General features: G+C 40.9%; 1 protein-coding gene across 5 annotated transcripts in view; it reads right to left on the bottom strand.

Annotated features, from left to right (window-relative positions):
- LOC119968075 (zinc finger MYM-type protein 4-like) overlaps positions 1-14,780 on the bottom strand; it is a 385,591-nt gene that overhangs the window by 18,363 nt on the left and 352,448 nt on the right. For all 5 annotated transcript variants that reach the window (XM_038801168.1, XM_038801166.1, XM_038801167.1 and 2 more), the window contains 5 exons: positions 14,308-14,423; positions 11,241-11,412; positions 9,590-9,793; positions 6,040-6,143; positions 5,699-5,870 (listed from right to left, as the gene is read on the bottom strand). In XM_038801168.1, the coding sequence (XP_038657096.1) occupies positions 5,699-5,870; positions 6,040-6,143; positions 9,590-9,793; positions 11,241-11,412; positions 14,308-14,423 (768 nt within the window). The remainder of the gene's footprint in view (positions 1-5,698; positions 5,871-6,039; positions 6,144-9,589; positions 9,794-11,240; positions 11,413-14,307; positions 14,424-14,780) is intronic.

Here is a 14,780-nt window from a genome sequence, read left to right as displayed (position 1 = left end):
CCCTTCAGTTGTTACCTGGACCCCAGAGGGAGCAAGCATTTCGTAACTTGAAACAAGCCACGATTAGCGCCCCTGCCTTGGGACTTCCTAATTTCACCAAGCCCTTTACTCTTTATGTGAATGAAGTAGGGGGATTTGCAAAAGGGGTCGTTGTACAAGAGCTTGGAGGGAAAAGACCCCTTGTCTATTACCCGGTCGCCCTACGTACAGTGGTAAAGGATCTGCCAAGTTGCTTAAGAGCAGTAACAGCCACAGCGGCCATTGTAGAAAAATCAGTATCCCTTGGACTCGACCACCCGTGTACAGTATTGGTTCCTTATTCTGTTTTGCTGCTGCTTAATTCATCCGCAACGCAGCATTTTACTATGGCTCGACACACTGGGTACGAAGTAATCCGCTCTAAAACAACTTTACCTACAGGCGAGTGCCAGCTGTCAACCCTGCTACACTCTTGCCTGCCCCTTCAGAAACAGAGCATATATATGATCATGATTGTTTACAACTGGTTGAAGCCACCATAACCACTCAACCTGATTTATTGAGTCACCCACTAGAAAATCCAGACATCATCTTTTTCAACGATGTGTCAGCAAACTGACCCTACTGGCCGGCTATGCAATAGTAACTCCATTCAAGGTAGTGGAAGCTTTTGCTCTGCCTTCAGGAACATCTGGTCAAGCAACCAAATAGTTTGCCCTTTCTAAAGCATGTATTCCAGCCAAAAATAAAACAGCCAATATTTATACTGATTCCCGATCCGCATTTGGGGTAGTACATGATTTTGGCCAATTATGGAAAAACAGGGGATCCATAACTTCCTCCGGCCAACCTATTAAACATGTTAAATTGGTTTTAAATTTACTAGATGCTGTTCAGCTGCCCAGCAAGATAGCCGTTTTAAAGTGCGAAGCGCATACTACTGCAGACGATGAAGTCTCCAGTGGTATTAGATTTGCTGATAAAATAGTAAAAGAGTGGCTCTCAAACAGCAGCCACACCTGCAAGCTGCTGTAGTAGAACTTCCGTCCACCATAACAGAACCAAAGTTAAAACAGGCACAGGAGCAAACCTCCCCACAGGCGCATCGTGCTTGGCTAAAAGCCGGTTGCTACCAAGACAGCCATCAGATCTGGGACGGTATGCCCCAGGACGGTAGCACTGTAGCACAAGTAGATAGCACTGTGGCTTCACAGTGCCAGGGTCCCAGGTTCGATTCCCCGCTGGGTTACTGTCTGTGCGGAGTCTGCACGTTCTCCCCGTGTTTGCGTGGGTTTCCACCGGGTGCTCCGGTTTCTTCCCACATTCCAAAGACGTGCAGATTAGGTGGATTGGCCATGATAAATTGCCCTTAGTGATCAAAAAGGTTAAGAGGGGTTATTGGGTTATGGGGATATGGTGGAAGTGAGGGCTTAACTGGGTCGGTGCAGACTCGATGGGTCAAGTGGCCTCCTTCTGCACTGCATGTTCTTAAAAAAAAAAGGAGTCTGTTTTTGCCACTATGTCGCCTTGCACATGGGCAGGCTCATGTGGGCAAAGGAGGGATGACACATGATTTATCAAAGGAATAATCGGGTAAAACACCCGCTGTCTTTGATCATCTCCCACAGCCCGAAATGCCTTTTGAAAATTTGCAGATAGATTTTGTACATTTGCCGATGGCCAAGGGATTCAAATACATGCTGATGATAGTAGACGTGTTTTCACGTGGTTGGTGGAGGCTTTTCCGACCAAAAGAGATGATGCTAGAACAGTGGTAAATATTCTGTTGAAGGAAATAATACCTAGGTTTGGAATACCGATGGGTATCAACAGTGACAGGGGAACTCATTTCACTAGCAAATTGACCAAAGCCCTCACAGAAGCCATGGGATTTGATTGGAAGTTGCATATCCCACATCAGCCGCAATCCTCAGGAATGGTGGAAAGGGCGGATGGAATAATTAAAACTGCAGTACAAAAAGTGTCAAAATAATGGGCTGCTATGGCCAGATGCCATACCCATAGTAATGTATGCCCTGAGAAATCAGAAAAATCGGAATACAGGCTCAACACCGCATGAGATATTAATGGGACATCCCATGACAACTGGAACTAAACCCCCAATGACTCCAGTGGCAGTAGCCTTAATATGGGCACATGAGACATCACTAAAATATGCCCAGGCCATGTGTGAAACCGCTGAAAACAAACATGAAAAGGTGTGACAGGCTCAGATGCATCCAAAAGAGGGAAATACACACCCCTTTAAACCTGGAGATCAAGTATGCGTGAAAGTACTAAACAAAGATTATTTTTCTCCTAGGTGGAATGGACCCTATCAAGTGCTGCTGACAACCCGAACAGCCATTAAAGTTAAAGAAAAGCCAGATGGGATCCACGCAACTCGGTGTAAACTACATCATATGGAACTTTGAGTACTAGCGAAGCGCTGCCTTGAAGAGAATGACGGCGTTGATGTTTTTATATATCATATTAATCCAACATCATGTAGAGGGTAAACTGAAAACTAATGCCTTGATATACATGTCCCATTCATATGCAGAGAGGGTAAATAAATCCAGTTGCTGGGTTTGTACATAAATTTCCAGATGCTCGGGAAGGGCATCCCCATGCGACCCATCCCATTCACCAGTAACGAGATAGCAGAGTGGGCCTGTGACGGAATAATACAGGGCATGGTGAAGATACACATGATATGTTAGATTGGAGATCAGCTGGATACGATATGAATAGGTTTAAAGGATGGTGGTAGCCTAGATTTAATGTGACACGCCAGCCGACCTATTTGATCCTTCCCAATTATACTGGAGTCCCAAAGGGTAGCATATGCTTGAGGAAACATAAACATATGGGACCTACCCAGTAGGAATGAGTCAGTGCGACCAGACCTTGAATTGGCAACCCCCTATGCTCCGCCTTACAGTTAAAGGACTATCCATCTTTGACTGGTCAGCAGTTGAAAATAAAACTAGTGGAGGCCCCTGGGGAGGGGATCCGATTAGACTAATGATGACTGATAGTAAAGGAAACCTGACCGCGTATAACGGCACGTATTTTATCTGTGGACATGTTGTGGATTTAGGTTATTCCGGACCTGACAATGCTCTATTACTAACCTATGCCCTTGGTTAACCTATCAAAACAGGGAAACCTGTTTTCCTGCCAAGACTCAGAATAGACCTCATAATGGGAGAATGCTTTCCAGGTCTCAAACAGTTAAACAAGGTCTGAGTTACTTTTTATAGGGAGAGTTCAGATTCCTCACTCATAACTAAATCGAGACCTCTTGAGGTCGTGGGTCCTATGCTTAAATGAGTGTCTAGGAGATCAACCTCAAGATAAATTTGCACACAGTATGATTTTAATTAAAGTATCTTTATTGTGAAAATACTACCAATAGATACATACTGAATTGCAGAGTTAAAGTATAAGTGGACTAAATAGTCCTTCTAGTTATCTACTAACATACTAACTTCCCCTCAATCGAATGAGATGTCTAAACATGGAAAAATCCTTAAAGAATCTCTATCAGTTCCTTAGTACATTTCTAAGAAGTTATTGCAAAACAATACTTACAACAGGTTTTGTCCAACAAGACAAGCTTCTAAGAACAGAACTGACTCTCGCCTTGAAAGAGGGGTCAGGATAAGAGAGTGTTTCTGCTAAAATCCCCTCTCCTTATGTACATTAAACTTGCTTATCAGTTAGGAAGGCATTTGTTACCTTGGCTTTTATTGCTGGTTAATTACCTATAGCCAAATGGCTAATTGGATATACTATCACTGATAGATCTTTTAATGGTTGTAGTGTCTGTGTAATTATCAAAGGGCTCTAAGATATATTAGCACGGGAGACTCGCATAGAGGCCTGTCTTTTTTCAGTGTTGTCATGTTCCTTAGATACCAAAACAGACACTTTTGTGAGGGTGTTATTCTAAGTGTCAAGAGGTATAGTTAAGGAACGATTTGTGTATCTATTTATCTGGAGAATTCCCGGTCCTTATATTTTGAATACTTATAGGTGCAGGGAGTGATCCCAAAGAATTTATTGGTCTGTCAAAGAAGAGCCTTTAATTGTTTGATGAGTCCTTGGAACCAGCTTGGAGTCTCTCCCATCAGGTGGTAACCTCTACCTGACCTTTAGCTGGAGTGGTTTTATTCCGTCTTGAATTAGAATGCTGTTTGTATTAATGCCTTATTTTTAATCCGAATTCTGCGGTGAACGTGATATCCATCACAGACGTAAGGCGTACCATACCCGTGGTTACCAGAAAATTGGGAGGGCTCCTGCTATTTGGGATATGTAGCCCTTTATGTACATGACATCCAGCAACTGCAGGACCATCCCCATCACAGGATGACACGAAGTGTCGTGACATTCGCACACATGCTGGGAATTATGATACCACCATTAGTAATAGCCACTAATGCATACGACCTATGCAAATTATGAGAATCCTTGAGCAGGTAGCTAATGACACTGCGGAAGCTGTTAAGCAGATAGAAACTGAGGTGGTTGCTGTAAGAGCGGTTGCCCTGCAGAATAGGATGGCCCTTGATTTCTTGTTAGCTGAAAAGGGAGGTACTTGTGCCCTGATTGGCCGTGACTGCTGCACATACATCCCTGATAACTCAAGAGAAAATTGATAACCTGGTGGATCACATTTGTAGAGAGGTAGCATGATTGCATGAGGATGGGGGATGGGACTTTAGCTTTGGGTGATTGGGAACATTAGGACAGAAGATTGTGATTTGGATTATAATCACCGTTGTAATCCTGATTGTCGTATGGTTACTGTTTAAATGTTGCTCGGGATGTTGTCAAGGCATTGGGGAGAGTATGTCAGCACTGCCTCCATGGTCCCAGCAACTTAACAATCAGGTGCCTATCATACGTCCATTCCCCTTGTATTATAGGCCACCCTTTGCTGTTGAGGACACTGTGATGTACTAACAATGCGTTGGTCATAAGATCAAGAGGGGAATTGTAGAATGGACTCTAGTTGGTGGATTAGTTGCCTTAATACCCTGTATTAATTTTAACCAGCTGCTTGACTATATTTCATGGAAATAGGCACATGGCAAAACATGATGGATATTTAGCCTCATTTCAGTCAAGAAGTTGTGTGTGAAACAGTCAGAAGGTCATACAATGTAAGCATGCAGCTGCACATTGTTTTGCTGACAGCTTACAATTATTATTTTTCTTAGGCAAGGAACCCAAGGCCTGTTATTAAAGTCTAACTCCAGCCTGCTCGGTTTTCTGTCTTTTTGCTAGTCTAAAGAATGCCTTCTGTCCTAGATATTGCTTACTGTATCATATAAATTGCTTGCCTTTACAATGTAAAGCGGGGACATTTGGAATGACTGTGGTCTCTCCAATCCCCCCACGAACTTTGTGTTAATTAAAGGACCTTTGGCGAAAACTCGAAGTGCTGACTTATAATTTCTTCGACAAATAGCAACAAGCGGATCCACTACCATGGCAACTGGAAACTGCTTGCCAATGGCAGAGTTACATATTTCTAGATAGGCATACAGCAATTCATTAGGCACATACATTTTCAAAAGAGAAGTGTACCTGTAATGTTCTCCCATTGTTATTGTGGGTGATCTACTAAATAATATCGAAGGCAGGAAACAAAGAACCAACTTGAATTTAGATCCATCTGAGATCAATGCCAACTCTAACTACTTACATCCAAATCGCAGCTCCTCTGTGGGGTCTCCTTTATCATTCCGAAATTGTACCCATGTTTTCCAAGCCTTCACACCATACATATACTTTAGAAACAGACCAACGTCATTGCCGCCAGTTACAGGTTCCTGTAAAACATCTCGGGTGTATCCCACAATAGACTTCTTCCTTCCCTAAAGAGTTAAATGAAAGCAATAGTTCTTACATCCTTTGTCGAAAAAGGCCAGAATTAACCAGCTAATTTGTATTTTCCATTTTGAGTCACTTTCCCGTTTATTAATAAATTTGCTGTATGAATACATTAACTAAGTAATGTAATCAAGAGCAATTACAAAAGCTCACCCGTTTCCTTGGTTGTGGGAAGCCATCTTTGTTCTTTGCACGTTGCATTGCCCTGTTTTGTCGTGCTGTTGCCATCCGGTCTCGTCGAGATGATTCAAAGTTAGCTATTTAAAAAAGTAAGCAAAAAATCTGATATTGCAAATACCATCTAGATGAATCTTTACATTATTTGAGATGGAAAGGTAAGCAACTTCCATGACTTCCAAGGAAAAAAGGGACCGTTGCATGTTTGTCCATAGATTACCGAAGGCAGAAGGGCAGGTTAATAGGGTGGTGAAAAAGTCATATGGGACACTTGCCTTCATCAATCGAGGCATAGATTCTAAAAGCAAGGAGGTCATGTTAGAGTTGTATGAATCTTTGGTGAGGCCACAGCTGGAGTAATGTGTGCAATTCTGATCGCCACATTGTGGGAAGGATATGATTTCACTGGAGGGGGTGCAGAGGTGATTCACCAGGATGTTGCCTGGGATGAATCATTTAAAGAGAGGTTGGATAGGCTTAGGTTGTTTTCGCAGGAGCAGAGAAGACAGAGGGGCGACCACATCGAGGTGTACAAGATTATGAGGTTGGTGACGGTCTGGAATGCACTGCCTGGGAGGGTGGTAGAGGTGGGTTTCCTCATATCCTTAAAGAGTACCTGGATGAGCACTTGTCACATCATAACATTCAAGGCAATGGGCAGTGCTGGAAAATGGGATTAGATAGGCAAGTCAGTTGTTTTTCATGCGTCAGTACAGACTTGATGGGCCGAAGGGTCTCTTCGTTACAGTATTATTCTGATTCTGTAACCTCCATGTGAAATTAATTCTGACAATGATTCCAATGGACATGAGCTTTTTCTTTTCTTCAGATCAGCAGCCGAGCAGGCGAAAGGCATATGATAATCAACTAACAGAGAGAGGTATGTAAAAAGTACAGTTTAAAGAAAAATAAGGCTATTTGATCAACCAAAAGGAAAATTGTGGAAGCAATGGAGAAATGAAACAATGAAGAATCACACAACTGTCCAACTATTGGAGGATACTCCAGAAGACTCGCAGAGCATGTCAGCAATATTAAAAGGCAATGCATAACTATTTTAATGCTGACATTAATAAAACCATTCCTATTAACATAGATGAACACATTGACTTATGTAAAACTAAGAACCTGAAAACAGATCAGCAGCCAGGCCTGATGATATCTACCAAAGAGTGCTCAGGGAATTGAGCAGGTGCTCTGCAAGACCATAGTACAAAGTAGTAATGGATAGATTTGGATCTATTTGGAGGTCACCAATGCTATCTGCAGTTCGGACTGTTGCTGTTTACTGTTTTATTCATTGGTTAGACCTGTCTTGAGTTTGAGTTCAGTTTCCAAAGGGAATAGTTCAATATCTATTTTATTTAATTTTCATTCCAATCACCACAATTGGATCACCCAGCCACCTTCTCAGCTCAAGGGAATATAGCCCAAATTTATACAATCTGTTGTCACCATTCAACCCTTTTAGCCTTGACAGTTTTGGAAAATCTGCAATGCACCTCTTTCTGGGGCTAAAACATTCTTCCTGAACTTGTAGGAATGAGTGCAGCTCGAACGATATCCAAGAAGCTCAACATCATCCAGGACAAAGCAGCCCATTTGATTGGCACCCCATCGACCACCTTCAACATTAATTCCCTCCACCTCTAACGCACAATAGCAGCAGTGTACACCACTGGCAGCTGACCAAAATTCCTTCGACAACACCTTCCGAAGCGGCAACCTCTCCCAGCTACAGGACAAAAGCAGGTGCATGGGAACACAATCACCTGCGCGTTACCCTCCAAACCACATAACATCCGGACTTGGAACTATACTGCCATTCCTTCACAGATGCCGTGTCAGAACCTGGAACTCCTTTCATAACAGCAGTGTGCGTGTACCTATAACACATAGCACTACAGCGGTTCAAGGTGGCAGCTCACCATCACCTATTCAAGGGCAATTATATCAGTTTTGCACTAAAAGGTTTAGCATTAAAATACACAGCAGGGCATGAAGTTGTGGTACTTGCATACCAATGTGCATTAAGAAAGCCAGAAAAAGTTAGGATTTGCCAATTGCAGTGTGGTGTTTTTAAAGCTGTGACAAGTGTTAACTCCTGTGAAAACAATGTCTCACTAAAAAAAAATTTTTAAAGCGTAGAGTGTCACTCCTTCAAATTTCAATTGTTGGAGCTTTGAAACAATGTAATCAGTCATTTTACTATTTCTTTGTCTTTTATCTATGTTGCTTAATCCAAATTTCCATTAATTATTCTATATTACATTTCATGGTTTACATTAGGCTCTCCATGCTTCACTAAGGATTCTTCACTAAAGATGTGTTAAGATGGTTAACAGCACTGCTCGTCTTGTTCATGTAGGTCCCATATCCTCTGTAGAGGATGCCCCACGGTTTCCGCTTTCTAATAACTGCAACTTGCAGAACAAAAACTTACCCAAGGTCTGTGGGCAGGTGCAAGTGTAATGCACCATTAATTTGCCACTAACCACAAAATCCAGGCCAATAGGCTTTTTTTGAGCCTGTATAATTTTATGACAAACCCTGACTCAGGTTTATTTTTTATATTCCTTTTGGTACACTTTGATGCACATCTTATATTTCTAGTTTTCTCTTTATTGTTCCTAAACATACAGGTTGAGCATTCCTTATCCAAAATTCCAAAAACCAAAACAATTCTGAAATCCGCACTTTTTTTCGAACGTCGACATAATGGCTCAAGTGGGAAATCCCACAAGGTTCTGGGAAATTTCTAGGTGATGCACAGGTCCCAACGCGCCGCACATGCACAGGTCCTAACGCGCCGCACATGCGCTTTTTCACATTATATTCAGAAATTAAAAAACGAAATCTGATACACACTCAGCCCCAAGCATTTCGGATAAAGGAAGCTCAACCTGTATTAACGGATCTTGTGGTACAATTCCAAAGGTGCACCAACATTCCAATATTTCATTCAAATGTTTATTTTCCATGTGCACACTTAAATAATAAATGTAAATAGACTATTTGCACACAATTGAATCGGATCTTGTTTTCATTTGATGTCAAGCAAAAGTCAGCACATAGCAATAAAGGTCAAAAGCTGTTTAATTTTGGTCATTACTAAACCAGAAACAATACTTATGCCCAATCTGGCATTCAATAATACATGAGGCAAGGTATTGAAGCAAAAGTTTTTTTTGTCACTGGCTCAGTGACACAAAATGAAATGAAAATTGCTTGTCACGAGTAGGCTTTAATGAAGTTACTGTGAAAAGCCCCTAGTCGCCACATTCCGGCGCCTGTCCGGGGAGGCTGGTATGGGAATCGAACCGTGCTGCTGGCCTGCTTGGTCTGCTTTAAAAGCCAGCGATTTAGCTGAGTGAGCTAAACTGAGCTATTACGAACACCAGTCAATTTCAAAATTGATATACTCAATTAAAATATTTTCAAACTGCACAGTGGGGGTGTGAAAGACCTACATTGTATTTTTAAAGACACACATCACTAAAGCACCTTTCCGTTTTCCCTTACTGACCTATTGATATGTCAGCTTCCAGATCGTCCTCAGGTCCTTCAATGGCCTGTGCTTGTATCTCTGGTTCAGTGGCTGGTGGAGGTGGAGGTAGAGGTGCAGATGTGACAGACTGTTTCAGAGTAAAGTTGCTCAGTTCATCCTCCCAACTATGCGGAGTAGACACGGCCTCCGACTCAAGATCCCCGCTGTATGTGCTACCCTGGTCTGGAAGGAGAACCACATTTGCTCAAGATGACCATGCTTTCAGTTTTACCACATGACCTAACCTCAAGGAGAGAAAAAATTGCAAGGGTTTATAGCCCTTAAGATCTGACTTAGTTTTTTTACGATAATTGAAATGGAGACTGTACGATGGTAGAGCTATGATCAAGTAGAAACCTTTCTGTCAAGAGATCACGCGATTTAACTGATACCGTTGTTGAATGTGGATGAAAAAGATTAACAATTCTTGAAATGCCACAAACTTAACTATAACCAAACACAAAAATTGTGCATGTAGTTTAGTCAGGTAGTGTGAATAAGGACACCTGCAAATGAAGATATATTAATTTTACACAAGACATTGGAGATAGGTGCTAATCAAATGAATTTCCTTTGATTCATTGAACAAAAAGCAGTATAACATAAATATTAAGTGCAGCCAACTTTGAGACTCAATGCTTTAAAAATGCTCTTTTCTGAATATTAAATTTCCTTGCTTCCTTCAGTATTACATGAAGACATGTAATTAAGCAAACAATCTACTCCCAAACTGGATTCCTGTATCCTGCTCTTGTACAAAGTCATGTTTGCCACTGCCCTCCACCATAATTGATCAGTACTGGTTTCCTGATCCTTCAAATCCCCAACTTCAAATCCCACCGTGTCCTTGTCCCGTGCCATCTCTACTATCTCCTCCAGCCTCACACCTTCTCTTGCACTTTCATGAATCTTCTTGAAATCCATTTTTTCAACCAAATTTTGTTATTTCTTTGAATATTCAAACCTGTTTCTTCTAACTTTGCGATGAGTTTGTCGCCCATTTCTTTATTGCCTTTTCCCTCACCCCCGTGTAAAGTGCATTAGAAGTGTGTTTATATTTATGGCTAGCACTGCTGCCTCACGGTGCCGAGGACTGGTCCCGGCCGCTGGTCACTGTCCGTGTGGAGTTTGCACATTCTCTCCTCGTCTGCATGTATCTTACCCCCACGACTCAAAAGATGTGCCTGGTAGATGAACTGCCACGCTAAATTGCCCCTTAATTGGAAAAAAAGAATTCAATACTCTAAAATTTAAAATAAAAGGCTGATTATATTAAAAGGAGCTATATAAATGCAAGCTATTTTATCGCAGATTATGATCACCTAATAATGTTTACTTTACTCCCGCTGGCTTCAGTGAGGCTGGAGATTAATTTCTGACACCCAGCTGTCTGTGCACTCACATCGTGAACCTCTGGCTATATTACTATCAGAAACCAAGAGTTAAAAGAAAGTCCTTGCTGAACTATTTTAAAAACATAGGCTCCGATAGCTCTCTCAATGCAATAGAAAATAAAAAATAATGTCTGTTTGGAACACGGTTGAATGGATGTTACGAGTAATCATTCTCCAACATAAGTATCAGAGAGATGAATCTGAAACTACAAATTACATTTCTAATCTATACCAACCACCATATGAGACGGTTTTCTCTTTTTCCTCCTCTTCGGCAATCATTGCAGCCATTGTTAGAAGATCTGCTTCAAACGGATTTGAGGGAATCTTCTCCTTTATTTCCTGGATTGTTTCAATTATTCTGTCTGCACTGTCCAGCGTTGTTGGAATGAACATCGGTACTGGGAGCTGAAACGCAAGGCATTTTTTTTTATACAAAAGAATATTGGACTAGAGTTTATTCTTTGTCATTGCAAAGGGCATTACCCACCTGATTTCTAGTCCGTGGAGTTCAACAGAATAAAAATCAGGCAGTTTCAATGAGCAATAGTTGATCTATTCCATTAGACATCCAAGTAAACATCTACCCTGCAAAGCACTTATTGTACTTTGACAATTACAAGAGATTGAAATGCTGTAATGAACCTGTTACAAGCAAATGTTTAACTTTACCCATCAGATTCGGTTGTTAAATTACTGGAAGAGATTAGTTTTATTTCTGAATATTCCCAGGTCTGATTTTGTCCGTTCCCATATCATACCACCACGTGTGGTACAAGAAAGTACTGTTAGAAGTTCCATCAAGAATGTGCGATGCTGTATTACCATCAGCTTCTATCGGAGACCTGATTCTATATAATTTGATCTCACATTTACTACATGGCCATAATACTCAGCACATTCTCTCAATCAAATAACGAAATGAAAAAATGAGCAGAAGATTATACAATCACAGTGAACGGAAGGGAAAACGGTAATAGTTTTTTTCGTATTCCGTGAAACAGTCAACCGTTTTACTGAATAAAACTGACTAGTGAATTTGATTATCCTGAATTGATTGCCCCAGTAAAAATACGAGCATCCTTGGGGGCACTTCCATTGCGAATAGAATGAAGCACTTAAACATACAACTGTAAAAAGAAATTCCACAATACTTAAGACCATAAGAGATAGAAACAGGAGTAGGTCATTCAGCCCTTCAAGCCTGCTCCCCCCCCCCCCCCGTTTCATAAGATCATGACTGACCTAGCATGCGCCCACTTTGCTGCCTCATCTCCGTAACCCTCAATTTTCCTGATTAAAAAGCTATAAGATCTCAGCCTTGAAAATGTTCAAGGACTCAGCCCACACAGCTTCCTGGGGAAAACATTCACCTCTCAGGGGAAATTCTTCCTCAAATCCATCTTAAATGAGCATACCGTTATTCTGTGACTATGCCTTCTGGTCCTACACTCTCCCATGCATAGAAACATCCTCTCAACATTTCCCCTGTCAAACCCATTAAGAATCTTGTTTCAATTATTATCACCTCTCATTGTTTGAACTCCCAAGGAATACAGACCCAAATAGACTAATCTTTCCTGATATGGCAATCCCTCAATACCAGAGATCATCTTAGTAAACCTCTACTGCTTTCAATGACATCATATCTTCCCTTAAGCAAAACAAAACTATACACGGTATTCAAAATGTGGCCACAATAGCACCTTGTACAATTGGAGCAACACCTCTTTACTTTTATACTCCAATTTCCTCGAAATAAAAGCCAGAATTACATTTGCCTTATGCTAGCTTTCTGGGTTTCATATAAAAGGACTCCCAAATCCCTTTGACAACAGCTTTCTGCAGTCTCAATTTTAATAACAATTTGCCTTCTCTCATTCTTTCTTCCAAAATGAACAATCCTGCATTTCACCACATTGAATTCCATTTGCCAATTATCCACCCATCCACTTTACCTGCCAGTATCTCTGTAAACTATCTAGATTCTCCTTACAATCTGCCTTCCTGCCCACCTTTGCATTATCCGTAAATTTGTCCACAGTACACGCTCCTCCAAATCTTTAATATATATGTGAAGAGCTGCGGTCCCAGCATTGATCAGTGTGGTTACTGCCCTTCAACCTAAGAAAAACGCCTTATCACTACTCATTCTTGTTGACCTACTGCTTCCCTTCCTGCAAGATTTAATACATAACATTTGGAATGCACAGGATGACTGGGTGGGCTCACACCTGCAGACTGTCATAATGAAAAAGTCCCATGCTTCAAAAAACGTACTGCAGGATAACTATGCCAAGATCTGTAATGCATCTCTCTCATACTACTTCGACGCTCAGGCTACTGCCTCTGAATCGAAATGCTGCAATGCATTAAATTGTCTCATTTTAACTGAATTTTGGTATATTACAACGACTGGTAATATGTTGTATTCTTTGTCTTTTGCTCCAGGATCCCCGATGTAGTGTTGCCAAAGAATATACCAATCCAAAGATTGCATCAAACTCATTTATTATTACACTATCAATTAAATGAAGCTCGCTACTGAATTATAGATAATAAACAAATGATATTGAACAGTATTCAATATAATATTTAGCTACTAAACTACACTATGATTTGACCTTGTGCTATATTTCTCTATTCAACTTTCACTCTGCTCTCTCCGTGTTCTCTTCAGCTTCTCCCAGAATTCCTAGAGGCCATCTCATATACAGTGAATTAGTAACGCCCTCCAGTGTTTCATTTACACATAGATGCAATTATTAACCCTTCACTATACTGACTATATACATATCATTACAAATATGTCATGAGAAATTGCTTAATGACACTCTTATTACTGATCTTCTAACATGAATGTCATCCGGCATCATAGTTTCCGTGCCCGACAGTTACTGTTCCGATACCCGTGGTTGAGATGTCATGTAAACCACTTGCTTGGTGCTATCCATTTCAGCTACAACCTATTCTGTAATTCCTTCCCAACATAATCATTCCTAATATCAAGGTGCACTGAAGTGAAGCCGTTTTTTTGCTCTCCATTCCGATATCCACCAATAGAGATTTCTCAAAATGTATGAAAACTAATCTCATCAACTCAAAGTTTAATATATCTTTAAGAATACAAAATGCAATGTAATTCCAAGAATTTAATACCTCTCTAGGTTCAGATAATGTCTCAAAACCATGACCATTTCTCCTGAGAATACGGTATTACTGCCTTATATCACACTCTAACTTCCTATCTAAAACAGCCAGTGGGAAATCTTTCAACAGCCTACCACTTTGAGTGTAACTTACAGGCACAGGCATCCCTATTGGTAATGGTGTAAACTGTGAGTAAAGATGTAGAGGCACAGGAATATAGACTGGTACAGGGATGGGCAACACGATCACTTGTTGCTTCCAATCCTCTTCTGTAAGTAAAAAAAAAAGGTAGATAGTAACAATAATATAAGAACCATGTGTGAATTCCTAGTTGGATACAAAATGTTTCAACTTTAATCTATTCCTGAGTAATTTCACCCATTTCTTTTTAGATTGCACTGTTCATTTAATTGGTTAAGTGGACTGTAGCACAAAACATTTGGAAATTGAGACAGAAATTTTGATTCAAATCTCACATTTCTTAACAAGTTAGTTCTATGTTAATCACTGCATCTGTACTCAAACTATTACCATGGAGAGCATCCGATATGGCTGCATCAGCTTGGTAAGGCTCAGCCCAAGATCGCAAGAAACTGCAGAGTGTGGTGAACTCGGCCCAACGTACC

The sequence above is a fragment of the Scyliorhinus canicula genome, chromosome 1, assembly GCF_902713615.1.
Source record: "Scyliorhinus canicula chromosome 1, sScyCan1.1, whole genome shotgun sequence".
Lineage (NCBI taxonomy): Eukaryota > Metazoa > Chordata > Chondrichthyes > Carcharhiniformes > Scyliorhinidae > Scyliorhinus > Scyliorhinus canicula.
This window is presented reverse-complemented; position numbering and strand designations above follow the sequence as displayed.